Source organism: Eublepharis macularius, chromosome 14 (genome assembly GCF_028583425.1).
Source record: "Eublepharis macularius isolate TG4126 chromosome 14, MPM_Emac_v1.0, whole genome shotgun sequence".
In the NCBI taxonomy this organism is placed as follows: domain Eukaryota; kingdom Metazoa; phylum Chordata; class Lepidosauria; order Squamata; family Eublepharidae; genus Eublepharis; species Eublepharis macularius.
Genome location: NC_072803.1, coordinates 70,706,462 through 70,725,262, shown reverse-complemented (window position 1 = coordinate 70,725,262; position 18,801 = coordinate 70,706,462). Strand labels below are relative to the sequence as shown.

General features: G+C 46.5%; 1 protein-coding gene across 2 annotated transcripts in view; it reads right to left on the bottom strand.

Annotated features, from left to right (window-relative positions):
* UBAC1 (UBA domain containing 1) overlaps positions 1-14,664 on the bottom strand; it is a 75,599-nt gene extending 60,935 nt beyond the window's left edge. The window contains exons 1-4 of one of the 2 annotated variants that reach the window (XM_054997832.1): positions 14,328-14,664; positions 11,590-11,710; positions 10,519-10,592; positions 6,693-6,800 (exon numbers count right to left, since the gene is read on the bottom strand). In XM_054997832.1, coding sequence (XP_054853807.1) covers positions 6,693-6,800; positions 10,519-10,592; positions 11,590-11,710; positions 14,328-14,465 — 441 coding nt within the window. In that variant the 5' untranslated portion in view covers positions 14,466-14,664. The remainder of the gene's footprint in view (positions 1-6,692; positions 6,801-10,518; positions 10,593-11,589; positions 11,711-14,327) is intronic. The other variant, XM_054997831.1, reaches the window with a different exon arrangement.
* Positions 14,665-18,801: the final 4,137 nt, after the last annotated feature.

Below are 18,801 nucleotides of genomic sequence, written 5' to 3'. Positions count from 1 at the left end.
TACTAATACTGACGGGGACAGTTTGGTATAAAAAATATTATACGTGGTAATATATTCATTTTGATAGTTGCGATCCTTCCCATCAGCGAGAGCTGAAGTCCTCTCCACCTCTCTAAATCTTTCTTAATTTCTTGAAGCAGTTGCATATAATTATCTTTCAGTAATGAGCTGCATTTTGAAGTTAAATATACCGCTAAATATTTTACTTTCTTTTCTAACTGGAATCCTGTCAATCTAATTAAATCCTTTTTTTGAGATGTAGTCATATTTTTGGTTATTGCTTTTGTTTTCTGGTCATTAATCTTCATTCCTGCCATCAAACCATATTTCTTTATATGCTGCATTAGTTGCTCTATTGAGCCCAATGGTTCCTCTAATATAAATAGTAGGTCATCTGCAAATGCTTGTATTTATTGTATTTATATCCTTTAACGGATGCTCCTTTTATTTCAGGGTCTTTTCTTACAGTTCTTGCCAATATTTTCTGCATCAAGATAAATACTGTGAGAGAGGGCAGCCTTGTCTTGTCCCTTTTTCTATCGATACTGCTTCTCTCAGCTCATCATTAATAATTATTTTTGTCTTCTGTTTCTTATATATAGCTTCAATAGCTTTTATAAATCTCGTTCCAAAATCCATTTCTTTCATTTGCTCAATAAAGAATTGCCAATTAACATTATCAAAAGCTTTTTCAGCATCCAAAAACACCATAGCCATTTGCTTTTCCGGATGAGCTTCATAATATTCCAATAAATTTAAAGCCATTCTAATATTGTTTCTCAATTGTCTTTTGGGAAGAAAACCTGTCTGATCCGGATGTATTATATCAAGTAATATTTTTTTCAGTCTTGTAGACAGTATTGTAGCAAATATTTTATAATCACAATTGAACAGGGAGATAGATCTGTAGTTCTTAATTTCCTCCATGTCTGTTCCTTCTTTATGTATTAATGAAATCATTGCCTCCATCCATGTTTCGGGGAGCGATGTTTCTTCTAGTGCTATGGTAATCATATTTTTATAAGGTAAAGTAATAACATCTTCTAGTGCTTTATAGTACTCTGCTGGAAGTCCATCCGGTCCAGGAGTTTTCCCATTATTTTGTTTCTGTACTGCCTCCACTATTTCCATCACTGTGAACGGATTGTTCAACTATTTCCTCTTTTCCTCTAGTAACAGGTAACTCTTGTTTCTGTAAATACTGTTTTTGGATTTCTACTGAGATTTCATCTTTACTATATAGTTGTTTATAGAAGGTTTCCACCACTTTCTTTATTTCTTCCTTTCACGTCCTTTCTCTCTTTGTATCGTCATACAAACTACGGATAAGTCTCCTTTTTCCCCCCTTTCTAAGTTTATAAGCTAACCATCTCCCTGATTTATTTGCATGTTCAAAAAAATTTTGTTTAGCAAATTTAATGTTTTGTGCAATCTCTTCTGTTAATAGTAAATTTACTTGATTTTGCAAAATCTTAATACTAATTTTTAAGTTTACATTTGAGGGAGTCTTTTTTTAAGTTTTTCTTTCTTTTCCAAGTTTTCCATTATCTCTATATGTTTGTAGGTTACAATTTTTTTTTAAAAAAAGGCACTCTCAAAACTTTTATGCAAGTCAGCTTACAAAATACATTTTTGTGCAAGTTTCAGCTCACAAAAAAAAGCTTACAACACTGCTCATCTTAGAGGAAACATTGGTCATAGTCCCTCTCTATACTGCTTGGTCAGTCTGCACCTGGAGTAGTGTGTGCAGTTCTGGAGATCTCACTTCAAAAAGGATGTGGAAAATTGAGAGGGTGCAGAAGAGAGAGATGAGAATGATCAGGGGTCTGGGGACTGAGCCCTACAAGGAAAGGCTGAGGGCCTTGGGAATGTTTAATTTGGAGAAGAGGAGATTGAGGGGGGGGGCTTAATTGCTCTCTTTAAATATCTGAAAGGCTGTTATTTGGAAGAGGACAAGGAGGTGTTCCATTTTGTAGAAGAGGATAGGACTTGAAGCAACGGGCTTAAATTACATGCAGAAAGGTACTGGCTGGATATTAGGAAAAACTTTTTCACGGTCAAAGTAGTTCAAAGGTGGAATCAGCTGCCTAGGGAGGTAGTGAGCTCTCCTTCAATGGCAGTTTTCAAGAAAAGGCTGGATGAATATTTGTCAGGGATGCTTTAGGCTCATCCTGCATTCGGCAAGGGGTTGGACTAGAAGGTCTGTTTGGCCCCTTCCAACTCTGTGATTCTGTCTATAGCAGACCCCCACCATAGTATCACTATTATTTATTATTCCCTTTATTTTTACCCAGCGATTCTCAACTAAATTTCCATGCTCAGATACATGTATTTCCTTACAAGTATATACATTCTTTAAATATAATGGTACTCCTCCCCCCTTCCTTATCTGTCGATCCCTTTTGAACAAGTTGTATCCCTCAATCCTAGTATTCCAATTGTGAGAGTCATTCCACCAAGTTTCGGTAATGCCTATTATGTCATAGTCCCCTTCCTGTATTACAACTTCAAGTTCCTCCTGCTTGTTTCCCATACTCTGCATTAGTGTAGCCACATCAGAAGCCATCAGTTATATGCCCTGAGGTTTTTGTTCTGTGCTTACCTGCGAGTTAATGTTTCCTAGTCTATGTTCCACTCCCTGCAAGTCTTCAGTGTTCCCTTCTCCAGTTATAGGCTTTGAATTTTTGTCTCTCTCCCCCATAGGATTTAGTTTAAAGTCTTCATCAGATTTGCAAGGTTTTTTACCAAACACATTTTTCCTACCCTCACATGGTGCAAACCATCTCTTGATAGAAGAGCTTCATCTTGGAAGAGTAAGCGATGGTCCAAAAAAAAACCAAACCGCTCCTGGTGACACCATCTACATAGCCAGTCATTTATTTGCAGCATTCTTCTTTCCCTTCCTGAACCATGGCCTATGACAGGAAGAACTGACGAAAACACAACCTGTGCTCCCAGGTCCTCAACCTTTTTACCCAGAGCCACATAGACTCTTTTAATGCATTCTGGGCTGTGCTGGTCAATATCATTTGTTCCCACATTTATCAGGAAGGAGGTATAATAATCTGTGGGTTTGATAATTCTTCCTACCCTTTCTGTCACATCCTGGATGCGTGCACCTGGTAGACAGCATACCTCTCGAGATGACAAGACTGGTCGGCACACTTTACCCTCAACACTCACAGTAGGGAGTGTCCCCAATTACCAGCTCACGCCTTTTCCTATATTGAGGAAAGCTTGAGTCCTCTCATCCACAGAGGCCAGAGAAATTTCTTTCAAGGTTCAAAGAGTCTGGGGGAGTAGCTCTTGATCCAGTAGTCCAGAATCAATACCTATGGGGAGATCCTGGAACTGATTGCCTAGCATCAGAAGTTCAGAACCTCTCCTGATTATCCTGCTCCTGTGGGTTACTTCCTTGCATGTACCCACCTCTTGTATTGGGTGCTCCTCCAAATCCTGAGATACCTTTCTCTCCTCCTCCAAATCATGAGATACCTTTCCCTCCTCCTCCTGTTGCTCTGAACAGTGCTTCATGTATTCTGTCCATGAACGCTTAACCTTCCCTTGTTAAATTGAGAGTGGACAAGTATGCCTCAAGTCCTTGTTTCTTCTCCTCCAGTAGGGCTACCGACTTATACTTGCTGCAAGTGTAGTTGCTGTTACCCTCAGGTAAGAATACACACATGCCACAGACTGTACATGTCACTGACTCAGCTCTCTCACCCGCCATGCAGCTGCAATCTATTTCAAAGGTGGTTCAGGTTTTATGGTGCTTCCCTGATAATTCCCCTGCTAAACTGCCTTAGAAGACTACTTGTGAAAAGTTAGCAGAACCAACTGGCACCACTTTACAGCAGGCTCTATGCACTGACACACACCCAAACACTGTCCTCCCACACAGTAACCTCAGCAAATTCCCTCAGCACCACTGATAGTCACATATAGTTCCCAGCTCAAACTAGTTCAACACATTATTTATCCACATAATTTAAAGTCCATCTTTCTTACTGAAACTCAACACAGATTAAAGTAAGAATTAGTGCAGTCAATTTCAAGGATATTTCAATAAACAATGGTATATAAATGCAAATTCACGAAGATTTAAATCCAGCGGAAATCCATTACAGAGTCGAAGAAATACTGAAACTGAGCAAAAACAATTCTAAGACTGGCATGTTAAACAACACAGATCTACTATGGAAGATACTGGAACAGACATTAAAGGCAACATCTGCAAGCATCTGTCGGACAACACGGGGCCCTTTCACACTCGGTCTTTTAATCGTCTCAGTACCTGTTTCACGTCCCACGTTTGCAGGGGTTTCATACTAGCAAAGTAGTCACAGGATGCAGCACCGTTCTTTGGGGCATCCCCAATTTATCTCCCTGCGGACATACTCCAAGTTTAATTTAAATTCGCTGGCCAGTCATGGCTGGCGCAATCAATGTCAGTGAGAACACTTTTGCTTCTCTTCTCCCCCCTCTCCTTTTCCCTGGAAGCTGATTGGTCTGTGCGGAATTAACCACTCCCATCCAACTCAGCTCTCTGAACTTCTCTTCCCCATTTTTTTTCAGTAAAGCGAGCCAAGGCAAGCACCCAGTCAAGCTGAGCCGGGGCTGGGGGTGCATCTGCTCCACAGCTCCCCCACCCTGCCATACCATTCCCGGGCATTCTCCTGCTCCGTAGCCCTCCATGGGTGAGCGAAGTAGGGGTTGGCTGGAGCAGCAGCTGCGAGCCGCAGCTCAGCTGGCCCAGTTGCTCTCCTGCTCCAGCCCTCGCTGGGCAAGTGGAGCAGGGGTCAGCCAGCTGGCCCAGCCACTCTCCATTTCCGCACCCAGGAGAGCGAGTGGCGCAGAAGTCGGCTGGGGGCACAGCTGTGCTGCAGCTCAGCTGGCTTGGCCGCTCTCCTGCTCCACACCCAGGAGGGCGAGCAGAGCAGGGGTTGGCCAGAGCCATGGTTGCAAGCTGTGGCTCATTTGGCCCAGACTTCTCCTGCTCCTCAGCCCTCCCTGGGCAAGCAGAGCAGAGTGCCTGCAAAGCAGGCAAGTGCCCGGGCCAGCTGAGCTGCAATTTGGCCCCTGTCTCAGCTGAGCCAAGCTTGGGCTTGCATTTGCTTCATGGCACCACCACCCCCGTGTGGAGCAGGGGGCTGATCTGGCGTAGCACCTTCCCTCATGGTCCTCTTGTGCTGGGCAGGGGAGTGAAGTGCGCTCGCCTGCTCCCCCCACCAGGGTAGGATGTGTGGGCCAGTGCTGTGAAGGAGAGCCATGGCCCGGCTGGGGTGTGCATGCACCTGCCCTGCAGCCCCCCTCCCCCTGCAAGACGCTGGCATGTTGTTAAGGGGGAGGTGCGAGCTGCAGGGTGGCTGGCTTTCCAAGCCCCCCGTTACTGCACATGCTTGTAGCGGCCTCCGAGATTTCGACCCTTCTGCCGGTGCCATCGCTTTCGCCCACAGGGCAGCCCTCAGTCGGCTAGATCGTTCTGCACGCGCTTTAGGGGTAAAGCCCTGGCAGATCTTGCAAACCTGAGTACTGTGCTCTTCCCCCAAGCACTGCAGGCAAAGTATGTCGTTGTCAGTCTCAGACGTTTTCATGTTGCATTTCGAGCAATACCTGTATAATGCCTTCTTGGCCATTACTCACGACTCTTTTCCTTTTTTCTCTCCAGACAATGAAAAACGAAGAATAAGGCCAACAACCAGAGAAAAACGCTAACAATCGCTACAGTTAGTCTCTCCTAGCTGGCAGCAAAAGAGGAACTGAGGGCGGAGGGTGCCGCACCTCCCCGATATAGGCTGTTTACGTGGGAAAACAGCCATGGCTGTGCACGGGGAGGCAGTGTGCACCCTCCAGAGAAATTTAAAGCTACAGAACCTGCAATTGGCAGGCCTGCACATGCACAGTCCCATGTGCGACTGCACCAGAAGACCGACAATGAACAACTACTTACTCACAATAATGCTTTTACCAACATGGACACAAACTCTGGGATCACAACCTGCCATAAACCAAGATGCCAACGTAGACAAACCCGACTAAAAAGTTCAGTGTAGCTCAGCCCAGCCCTAAGAGTAATACTTGAAACTAGCTTTTCTGTCTGGAGGCAACTTTCACCTGAAGTTTCCTAAATAAATTAATAGTTCCTCAATAATTTTCCACTGCATTCTCTGCGCATACTGGCAGCTACGCAATAGGAGAATGGTGAGACTGGGAAAAGGCCTGTAATATCATGATGAATGCTGTCCCTGTATGTATACGGCTCCATTCTGAAGGCAAGTCTGCAAAATGTGCTTTATTTACGCTATTTATTGTGCCCCAATCTTGCTGAGACTAATGTTGATTAAACAGTGCAGGTCAATATAATCAATGGTTGGAACTTTGGACATTCAATAAATAAAACAATACAATACATGTGAAAAAGAGCAGAAATCTGATAGAGAGCGGGGGGGAAATGCGGAAACAAAATACAGGCCACGAAAGGTGCTGTATGTGGTGGCCAAAACACTGCATGGGAACCCATCATGACCACAATTTAAGCAAAGCAAGCAAGTTGCCTGTTTTATTAAAAAGGGCAAATGGTTGAAGAAGAGAACAAAACAGCAGGACTGTGAACAATGATGCAGAAATGATGCAGCACGTGGGATGGGCCCTGGGGCCACCCCAACAGAGCAGGAGAGAAGCAGGGTACTCACATCCCTCATGCTGTGGTGAGCCACGCCGTGGTCTACGCTGTGGTACGGGAGGCTGGTGGTCGCTTTCAGAATCGCCTCCTTATCAGGAGCTTTCTGTTCCTGCTTCCGCTAAATTAGATGAAAACTGAGTTCAGAACATGCCACGTATACACAGGAAAGGACTTTCTTCGCGCAATTATTCGACAGGTGAACTGCTAACTCAAGCAGGGATGGAACGAGCACAGCAGCACTTCAGCGCTCCTGGACCGAGAGGCAAGATGCCCCACAAAGCGCCCAGGCCTGAGAGGAAAGCAGGGGGAAGGGGCAACAAAACTGAAAGGAGCGATTTTGAAATTTTTTTTCTTCAAACAAAGTGAAATATTGTTGAAAGCACTGTAAAATACTGTTAAAGCCAATTCTATTTATATATTTAAAGCATTTATATGTTGCCTTTTCACCCAAAATAGGATCCCCAAGGCAGCAAACAGATAATTAAAACATTAAAGTAACATTAAAAATCCTTATATAAGAATAACAAAACACATAGATATATAAACACACACACAACCACGGAGGAGGACCTGTAAAAGTTTACTGGGATATGCCAAACAAAACAAAAAAGTCTTTACCTACTGACAACACCAGAGGGAAGCCAGGCAAATCTCCCTGGTGAGGCAGTCCTGCAGTTTCCACACCACAACCAAGAAGGCCCTTTCTCAGGTAGCCAGAGAAATGGTGCAGGCACCTGAAGCAACGCCTCCAAAGATGACCAGAGTTGACCAATATGGGAGAAGGTGGTTCTTTGCACTGCAGCAAACCTGAGACTGACTGACCCTTCTGATCAGCCGACAAATAGCCGACTCCTTCTCCAACGCAACCCTTTGGGAGGGGAAAATCTTCCCAGTTTCTAGGACTCAATGGCAGCAAGAACAATGTAATTTTATGACTACTGAACTTGGGGAAAAAACTAGGCTATTATCCTAAAAGGGGTAGAATGAAGAAGAAAACATGCAGAAAAATAGGGCAGAAGGGAGTTCAACAGTATCACTAATTACACCCGTCTTGGGGGAACTGTACAACCATAAATACACAACCTAACTTGTACATTTTCTATCTAGCTCTCCCCCAATGAGAGCTGATGGATGGGTGGGCCTGCCTGTAGCCCTGTCCAATGACCAAAAGGCAACCCTTCCCCATTCAGAGCATGCAGGCAAGGGATTAAAGGGAGAAGCTGAATTCTTAAGAGGAGGCTCAGAAGCAGCCAATTTTATCCTGCTCTCTATACTAAAGCAGAACAAGAATAAGAGAGAGAGAGAGAGAGAGGGAGACAGAGGGAGAGAGAGAGAGAGGGAGAGAGGGAGAGAGGGAGAGAGAGAGAGGGAAGGGAGGGAGAGAGAGGGAGAGAGAGAGAGAGAGGGAGAGAGGGAGGGAGAGAGGGAGGGAGAGAGGGGGAGAGAGAGAGAGAGGGAGAGAGGGAGAGAGAGGGAGAGAGGGAGGGAGGGAGAGAGGGAGGGAGAGGGAGAGAGGGAGTGAGAGAGGGAGAGAGGGAGAGAGAGAGAGAGGGAGAGAGGGAGAGAGAGGGAGGGAGAGGGAGAGAGGGAGAGAGGGGGGGTTCCTCCTCTGCAGAAGGAAAGACAGCTTTCATTTTAATTTCTTCTGCCAGGGAAATTCATCTGCTGCTTCCTTTTCTGACTGGCTGACCAACAACCAGGATTCAAAGATTTTATGCTGAAAGGATTGTTACGTGTACCAAGACTACTAAGCACACAGCACCCTTATTATTTTAGCATCTGATGTTAGAAAAGCACTTTCAAAGGTTTCAGAACATATTTGGCCCACTTCCAAAGCCTACTAAATATGTTTCCACTTTTGCAAGTTTTTCATTTCTGAAATACACATAAACAAATAAAAAAACAATATAAGAATCCATTTATTTATAATAGTAAAATGATCCAACTGTCCACAGCAAGCATAACTCATCAAAAAATGAAGGTATTCTCAAAACTGGCTCCCTGTATCAAGATGTCCGTGGGTGTTGCAGTGCCAAAAGTGAAAGGAATCGGAGGGGGGGGGGTACCCAAGAAGGTTGAGACAGACAAATGTTATAAAAATTAATAAATAAGTAAAAAATAATCAAATAAACTATAAAATGATGTGATTAAAATAATAGCAGCATGATTCTATGTGTCAGTACCACACCCTTGTATATTAACTTCAGGACCGCCTCTCCCCGTATGTGCCCCAGAGGACGCTTCGATCCAGTGAAAAACAACTATTAATGGTCACTGGCCCCAGAGAGGCCTGCCTAGCGTCGACCAGAGCCAGGGCCTTTTCGGTCCGGGCTCCAACCTGGTGGAACGCTCTGTCTAATGAGACCAGGGCCCAGCAGGATCTGTTATTGTTCCGCCGGGCCTGTAAGACGGAGCTGTTCCACCAGGCGTATGGTTGATGCTGGGTTGGGCCCCGGCTGGCCGAATAGGGTAGAACGGAGCCCTCCCTATCAGAACATTTGCCTCCAAAGAAACTTTTAAATGCTTAATTATCTTTAGTGACGGTGGAAATGGTTTAACTGAATTATTTTAGTGCTGCGCTGTATTTGTATTTTTAAATCCTTATATTGTATTTATTGTGTTTTAACTGTAAATTTTAATGTGCATAAATGTAATCCACCCCGAGCCTGCCAATGTGGGGAGGGCAGAATAGAAATTGAAAAACTACAAAACAAAACAACAAAAAAGCAATTTTCAAATAGAGAGGTACTATTGTACAAACATCACCATACATCCAGAACCAAACACGTTCTGGCCTAAGTCTTTCCTCAGTGGTCTTATATAACTATTTAACATGTTGTGTCTGATCAAGAACAAAGTGGACCTAAGAGGAGGTGAGGGGAATAAACTGTGTGAGTGTGTATGTGCGCGTGCGCGCACGCAGACACACACACCTTTCCAATAAGATCCACTAGATTCAGACTGACTGTGGGAATTGCAGTGCCAAACATGGAAGGAATCAGAACCTTCTGGCCCACATTAGGCCCAGAAACGCAACCCCCATGCTGCTTGCCATGGAGGGCCACGTTGTTTGTTTGTGGAAGGAATAACTCATCAGGCAATAAAGGCAGGAGTCTCAAACTTGGCTACCAGCCCTTCTGGATGATGGTGGGACTTGCGATGCCAAAAATGAAGGGAATGCTTGCCCAGATTATCACCAGAAGACTCCCCCACCTGTGCTATTGCCAATGGAAAGTTGTCTGCATGCGCCAGGGTGTGCCAATCTGCCAGGTCCATCCTTCAGTCTTTTTATGACAGGCACAACTCATCAGAAAATAAAACTAAATGTCTGCACCAACAACTTTAGGATGATCATGGGAATTGCAGAGCTAAACATGAAGGGAATCAGAACTTCCGGGGCCCGACTCTCTCTGGCGGGATGACCCCGCTTCAGTCGCACACTCTCAACACCTGCCTCACACAGTGGCTGGAAGACTGAAGGCTACTTCTCAAACGTTATTGTTAGAGCTTGCCCAAGAAACAGGAAAGTAAAATGCAGGTCTGCCACTTAGTGGCTTTTGGAAACAGCTTCACGGGATGAAAGGGGGTTCTTATGTCTGGGCCAAGCCTCACAGGCCCAGAGTCCCCTTATGGCAAATTACAGCTGCCTTTAGGGTGATGGAAATAGCCGTAACAGGAGCACTGCCGTGCAGACAGAACCCAAGTAAGAGTACATCACGGTTTCAAGGAAGCAAGAAGGAAATCATTAACCCTCTTTCACGTATTCTATAATCAGGCCGTAACACTTGGGAACATTCATTTGCATCTTACTAAACCCAGAAGCCCTCCAGAGTTACCTTTTCCTCTTCAGAAATGTCAGCCATTTTGGGAGGAGCGGGAGGAGCTCTCTTCTTCATCAGCACCAAAACATCTGAAGAGAAATGGGAACTGAAACACAATGCAGGAGATTTTCCACCTTCAAACTATAAAAAAGGGGAGAAGGGTGAGGACAGCAATAAACTGATTGTGGTTAAGTCACCACTGAAGGGGGGGACACTGCTAAAAAGAGGAACTGTACTTAGAGAATCAAGACATAAATGTAGCATTAATCACTTTAAAAAGGTTTCAGAAGGCAGTCGTTTCCCTTTACTAAGAAATAAATAATAAAATGTAAAGGGTAAAACTCACATAGCCTTAAATATACTGGGTACAATTCAATGAAAGGTGGGGCCCAGATACAAGTTACTCTGGCCGTGAAGCGGTTGCCCCCGATAGTGGCTGCGGCCAACAAATGGAGCTGCGTGTGGACTCTTCACACCATCACCAGATTTCCTGCTAGCCGCGGAGGACAACTTCCATCTTCTCTGATGACTCTTCCCCCCTTTGGTCTGATGACAAACCTCAACCAGCATATGCTTCACACCACTGTGAGAAAGCACCCCAACACACACACTGGCTTAGATTACAATAGTTTCAGCTAACTGGAAGGAGGCCAATTCCACCCTCCTACCGTATACCTCTGATTCACCCTTCCTGTAGTTCTTAGGGGTCCCCTGCCTGCCCCCCCCACCCCGCAGAGAGCAGTGGCCTGCAATGGGAGAGGCAGGGGGGTGCCTTGGAGCAGCAGATGTCATCATCAGGACCCAAGCCACTGGCCACAAGAACTATGCCTGGGCTCTCCAGCCTGAAGCACAGCACAGGCATGCACGAGAGCTAGGTGACAGGGGAAGGACCAACCGCTGCCCATGCCTGGAATGTCCTTCAGCGCCCTCGGGTGCGTAACAAGATTCCATAGCTGTACTGCAGAAATCAAAGCAGCTACTCGGTTATAAACTGGCATGCTCTTGACACCTTAAAAATATTCTCACGTTCCTTGGATTACATCCATTGGCTGCTTGGATGCGGTTTTAGCATAAATTCTTCCATACCTCTGTCTTGAATGTTTTCCTCCAATACGGTTTTTGTGTCATTCAGCACCTTCTCTGACACAGCATGGATCAGTTTATGATGTGTTACACTTTTTGGATCCTCTAAGCTCCCAGGCACACACTAGGAAAAAAAATAATCTTAAATTACTAAACGGCAGTGGACAAGAAATATCTGAGACTTCCTGTTTCAGGCCACAAGTTGTCACGTTACACAAGCTCTACAAAGGCCAAGCACAGAGTTGCTTCTTCTTAGCTTGAGCAACTAAAAGAGTACATTAGAGCATGGCTGAGGATACATGACAGAGCACACAGAGCTGAACACAGAGAGCTGTGAAACCTAGAAAGCCTTTCTGAGAGATGTCCCCAGTTTGGGTCCTTCCAAGATATACACAGACATGCAAAGCACAGCCCTCCCCCACACACCAGTTTCCTGATCTGAAACAGCTCTGGAAGGGGGTGCCATTTACCCATTTGAGGATGCACACTTACTCATGAGTTACATTATATTCTCAGAACGCAACCCATGGAGGGGTCCACCCACATGCACGCACGCACGCCAATCCTAATCCAAATCAGGTCCGTGCGTGCGTGGGAAGCATGGGACTTCAGAGCAAGCCCCTCCACTTGAAAGAGGGATCTCCCTGGGGAAACACAACCTGCCATAAGGCTCTCAGACAGCCAAAGAAAGCATATGGCTTTGTTTGAGGAAATCAAACCCTCCCCTCCCTGGAAAATAGGAGGAACAAATGAAAGCTGTTGTCAACCAGACACGGTTAAGATGACAATTTCACTATCCAGGATGGAAGGGACATTTTCATAATACGCACAGAAAAGCTGTTCAAACATCAGATTCTACCTTCTATTTCTGTCATCAGAAGCTATCACTTAGTTCAACACAGGATAATGCCTCTCCCTGTTTTTACTTGGTTCCTTTTGATGAATAGTGTCCTACACTTGCTCCCTGCACCTAGCATGCCCTGAAAAGCTTCACGTGACTCCAAGCACTCTTTTGAAAATAGCAGTAAGGGCTGCCCAGCTGAGCTCAATGCAGTTTGAAACTCTGACTCACTGAACTATATATGGGACTTTCAAAGCTCCTGCCATGATTTGACAAAGCTGCAATGAGAGTTCTCTCACACCTAATTTGGCTCAGCTGATCAAGGGTGAAGACGAGAGCAAATATAGACCCTCCAAAGCAGTGGACAGCCAGCCACATTTGCAATGACTGTCAGCCAAAAGAGCCACCTGGGTGTATGGCCTGCACCTGAGGGAGGCTCACAGCTTGCCCATTCTTCTGTTTCAAAGTGAGACTCACCTGTCAACCGCTGGCCCCACCAGATTTCTGTGAATTGGGGGGCAATGCAACATTAGGGAAGGATGCTCAGACAAGCTACAGGGGAAACCTCCCATGTTGCCCAACCCACAAGTTAAGTCCTGCTCTTTGTGCCCCACCATCAGAGGTGAGGTGAGCAGAAACTAGGGAGGGCTTTTTCAGCGATGGCCCCTGATTTGTGGGATGCCCTTCCTTGGAGGCCCTCCTGGCACCTCTTACTCTCTTTTAAGTGCCAGGAGAAAACATTTTTGTTTACCTGGGAAGTGATTACTGACAGAGGTCTTTTAGTGTGGAAACCTGGCTTATGGGATGTCCTTCTCCTTGGACCTATTTTCTGTTTATGGAAAATGTTTCTTTTCACCCAGGCTTTTAATTACAGGTTAACTTTTAAATAGCATTTTAATACGCTTCTAGGCTGAGAGCTGCGTTATAAGATTCAGTTTAAGTTGCCCAATGTTTTATACTATTTTTATTGCAAATTTTAATGCCATGTTTTTACCTTACATTTTAATTTTATTAACTGCCAACAATTTAAATGGTCTGTTTTTATTATGTTTTATTTTGAAAATTTGCATCTCAGGTGCATATATTATAAAAATACCTATAAGAATATAATTACTTGTCTGGAATAGATCCAGAGGAGTTAGCCGTGTTAGTCTGTAGCAGCAAAATCCAAGAGAGTCCAGTAGCACCTTTAACACTAACCCACTTTACTGTAGCATAAGCTTTCCAGAGTCACAGTTCTCTTCTTCAGATGCATGCATCTTCGTCATGCATCTGACAAAGCGAACTGAGACTCTCGAAATCTCATGCTACAATAAAGCGGGTTAGTCTTAAAGGTGCTACTGGACTCTTTTCGATTTTGTCTGGAACGTTTTCGTTTCTTTTTGTACATGTCCCGAGCCTGTTTGCCACCACAGGTCCCCTCTCTTGCCACGGCCTCCCTTTCCGCTCTCAGATCAGAGGAGGAGCGCCGGCTGCCCGGCTGCCCTCGCAGAGAACTCCCTGGGAAGGGTCGACCGGCAACAGTACTGGGCGATGCCAGCAGCAGCCGCCGCCGGGCTGCGCTTTAAAGGCCTCTGCGCTTCCAGGAGGCTTTTGTGACCTTTCCGCAAGCAGTGCGGCCGCCACGTCCCACCGGGACTCCTCCCGACACAGAGCCCGCCACCTCACATCCCTCGGCCGCAACGGCCTCCGCCAAAGAGGCGCAGCGTCCCGCCACGCGCGCCGCGCCGGGGCCGGTTGACCGGGAGGCCTCCCGGGCCGGCCTTCCCTGCGCAGAGCGGCGGGCTGCCTCCGCCGGGGGCGCCCCTTCCCCGCACGGCGGAGAGGGCTCGGGAGAGCGAGACGGGGACGGGCCCGACCTCCCCCCCCGCGGCCCCCGGCCCCCGCCCGCGGCGCTCACGTGCTTGAGGCAGCGCTCCTTGAGGCGCGCCACCGCCGTGTCCTCGGCCACCTCCTCCAGCCACTCGGCCCCGTCCAGGGCGCAGATGCGGAGCCGCAGCACCCGCGCCGCGAAGAGCTTCTCCTCCTGCACGAACATGGCGGCGGCGATCCAGGCGGCCTTCTCGGCCGCTCGCGGTGGCCGGCCCTGCTCGGGGGCAACCCGGAGGCGGCGAGGCTGGGCGGGCGCGGAGGGACGACGCCGACGCCGCCTCGGCTCCCCTGCCCGGCCCGGAGAAGCGGCGCGCAGGCCTCGCGCGAGCGCGCTTGGAGCCGGGGCCGCGGAATGGCCGCCCGCCCGCCTGGCGCTGCGTGACGGGGCGGAGGCAGCGCCTGGCCTGGCCTGGCCTGGCCCGCCGCCTCCCCTCCCTCCCTCGCTCCCGCTGAGCCTCCGGGGCCGCTACGCGCTCCCGCCGGGCGGGTCGCCACAGGCAGAGGTTTGCGCGCAGCGGCCGAAGGCGGAGCGGAAGGAAACGGCGCGGCCCCGAAGCGCCGGCGGCAGAGAGCCGGGAAGGACAGCGGCGGGCAGCGCCCCGTGGTAGAGCCCCCCACCCGGCCCCGGCCCGCCCAGCCGCCCCCCGCCGCCCCTTCTGCCGGAAAGCCCGCCTCGACCGTTTGTGGGAAGCAGGAGCGGCTCTCAGAGGGGACGCCGCAGGGGAAGAGCCCTCGCCTGGGCGTGAGTCGAGCAGGCTCAGGAGGCAACGGCGAGGCAGAGCCCCCCCCTCCCCCCGCCGCCGCCGCCGCCGCCGCCGCCGCCCTTGGACTGAAACCCGTCTTCCGCAGAGGGAAAGAATGACGGTAACAAGAACGACTGCATTTATATAGGCCTCTTCCAGACAGAGCAGCGCTCAACTCGGGAGAGGTGAATATAATCAGCCTTGTGGTCCCCGCAGCCCCGCCAGGGAGGTGAGGCAGGTAGAGGTGCGGCTTTCCCAAGGCCTCCTGCGGCGCTCCTAACAGTAGGGGGGCTGTATAGGGAAGAGGGCTGATCCGCAGCCCAGCCACTAAACATTGAGCTGCAGGTTGGACAATATTGGGTTACCCTGCTCTTTTATGTAGGCCACCAACCTTTGCTCTGCTTTGGAGTAACTCAAGTATCTTTGATTAACATACATGCACACATATTTTATGTTTATTATTACTCTGTGCTGCCTGTGCTTGGTTACTTGAGCGAATAAGGGATGGAATGTGTTCCTTCTTGCCTCTTTCTCGGCCTTGGATATATCCTTTTACCAGACATGTCTAGATATTACTGGAGTCTTAAGAGAGAGTTTATGGTATTTGACCCAAAGCAGATTATGACCTTAACTTGTCAATCCATCATGTCTGAACATGCATGTTAACGCTAACTGATATAACTCACAAAGGTACTCTTAGGGGAAAAGCTGATCTAGAATGATCTTTAGATGCGAAGATACCTGGGTACTGCTATCTCCAGTTACAGCATTTAATGAGAGACCCAAATGTTCAAAAAGCAATAAAGAGACCCAAAACAGACTTTGAAAACATACTCAATATATACAAGTGTGCCATGAGAGGTTTGCTCTCAATTATTTACAAAATCCTGCTTAAAGAAGATGCAGAAGACCTGGCAGAATATGTGTTCCATAGATTTGACAGAAGAACACTGGAATCACATCTGGAAATCATTTTCAAGGAAGGCCTTCCCTATCGGATTACAAGCATTCAAAATTTTGACAAACTGGTACCTCACTCTCCAAAAATTACAATATGCATATAAGTCCAGATCTCCCTTATGCTGGAAGAATTGTAGAAACCCTGGTACGTATGCTCACTATTGGTGGGCTTTCCCAAAAGTGAATAAGTTCTGGGAGGAAATTATTTTTAAAAATCATGAAATAATTGGGTGTTCCTTACCAAATTCACCAGAATCATTGCTGATAAATGTCTGGGAGAACCGGCCTGACTTGTCATCACGGAGAGAACTCATAGCTAATCTAATAGGAGCAGCAAAAATGGTCCTTGCAGCTAAATGGAAAGATGATTGTTCAAACATTCAAACATGGCACAAAAAATGGTGGGAGTTTTTTTACATATGAGAATATCTCACAAGACATGAAATAATCTAATACAGAGGACTCCCATGCCAAATTCACGCAAAATTGGTTTCTACTGCTGACTTACCTCAGCAAACATGACATTTTACCACCTTCCTATGTCCCTCAGGCTCACACTACCTTCTAAAATATGTTGGGATCTTACATATGACTGGTAAGCTAAACTCTTCTGATGTTTTTGTAATGTATTCTATCTCCACTGTTAGTTTCTTCTAGCACACTATGTTCAGTTATTATATTGCATTGATATTCTTGTAAATTGAATTATCTATTGCAATCTCTGTATTACGAACTTTTAAAGAACGTCATTAAAGCAATTTGAAAATGAAAAAGAATGTTTGAACATCATCTAACTTTCACTTGACTGTTCGTTATATTCATATAATAATTTCTTGTTCTATAAACAAAGTATAAAAGTGGATGCTACCAGACTTTGGGATGCACTTTTTCTGTCTGCTATGTGTATCAGGTTTATTGGAAAATAAACTTTATTTTTGAGATCAATTTTGAAGCCTTGGTTAATTACTCGGTCTAAGAAAGGGTGGAACCTCAAACTGGTATACTGAGGGATTTAACCATTTCCCCAACACTACAGCAGTTCATAACTTTTCAACTGGTAGAATTCCTTTGGCCAGTTCTACCAAGGGAGCAAGTGATAAAGGAGCCAAGCTCATCAGGACACGCACTGAGAGCCACGCCTGACACAGGTTGGATAATTGTCAGCTTACCTCAAGTTTCGATGGGAAATGTAGGCATCCTGGTCTCACAGCTTGGCTCTCCATTTAATTGAAGTTTAAGAAACCCACACACACACCCAGCAGAGGGGAAGGGGGGCACCCGGCGAGAGCCCAACGCCTGTAATCCCCTCCCAACTGCATGTTCTCCCTCCCATAGACTGCCACTCTGTAAACTTCAATTAAATGGAGAGCCAAGGTGCAAGACCAGGGTGCCTACATTTCCAATCAAAACTTGAGGGAAGCTGACAAGTGTCCAACCTGTGGTCAGGCGTCACTTGTAGTTTGGCTCTCAGAGACAACTTGCAACCCCCAAACCCTGCTGTACTCATGTGTTGCATCACACATAACACCCTTTCCCCCAGAGTCACAAGATTAAGAAGGTATTAGTTCTCTCTGCAATATTACATAGGCAGACGGACTGATTTTAATCTATTACTTCCTATTCTGGAAGCAGCTGAGAAGAACCGCTGGCTTCCAGGTAGCTCAACACGCAGCCTCTTTCAACCCAGATTTAAAGGAATCCTTACTTACAGTAAGAGCCAGTGAACGACACATGGTTCAATCAGAAGCAAGATACATTTTTATTGGTCCAGATTTATTCGTAGACTAGCGGTAAATTCATGATGGCTGTTGCATCCTTGCTTGAGGGGGTAAGATGCCGAACAAAGGGAGGAAGAGGACCATCAACTTTTAACACCTTCACAGGAAGCCTACAATAAACTTCTATATTGGAGGGGGGGACTACAATTCCCATGAGTACCAATTGTTAAAGGGACAGCACATATTTCTGACTACCCAGATACTGAGGCTTTCTAAGCTGTGGTTACAGTACACTCCCCGCATGGGATCCTATGGCTTCCACCCCAACATGCAAGCTAGTGGAGTATCCTAACAAGTCTAAGCATATACATCATACAACACTATTCTCACAACCAAGCGAATATAGGCTAAGAATAAGTAACAGTATACTGAACTATATTCATAACTAAAAATGTGTCAGGTTAAATAAATACAGTACAAAATTACTGTATTTATTTAACCTGACACATTTTTGCACGCTTGCACTTTGTACTATTAATATTAACTTCGTGTATTTTTGCGATTCCCTGGTCTTGTTGTTTTCCTCTATAGATACCGGGGTTGCCCGTTGTTTTTCTTCTATATTCATAACTAGGCAAATAAGGGCTAAATATAGCATATAAGCAACAAAATGGCATGCAAAGCTTGAGCTTCAGTCTTCAAGATCAGTCTTCCGTACGAGCAGGACCACTTTGGTGACTGGTCTGGTGAAAATCTTCGGGCCGTCGTGTTTGGCTACACGAACGTCAATCTTGCGGACCAACCCGTCCGTGCTGGGTAGAACTCGATCTATAAGTCCCATGGGCCACGAGTTCCTAGGAGCATCCTTGTCTTTCAGGAGGACGACATCACCTTCTCGGAGGTTGGGCTCAGACTTCTCCCACTTGTGTCGGCATTGTAGAGTTGGAAGGTACTCTTGTTTCCATCGCTTCCAAAAGGTGTTAGCGAGGAGTTGAACTTGCCACCATTGCTGCTTGAACATATCCTTAGAGATGAAGTCTCCTTGAGGTGCAGGCCAGGTGCCTGTCTTCTGTGTCAGCAA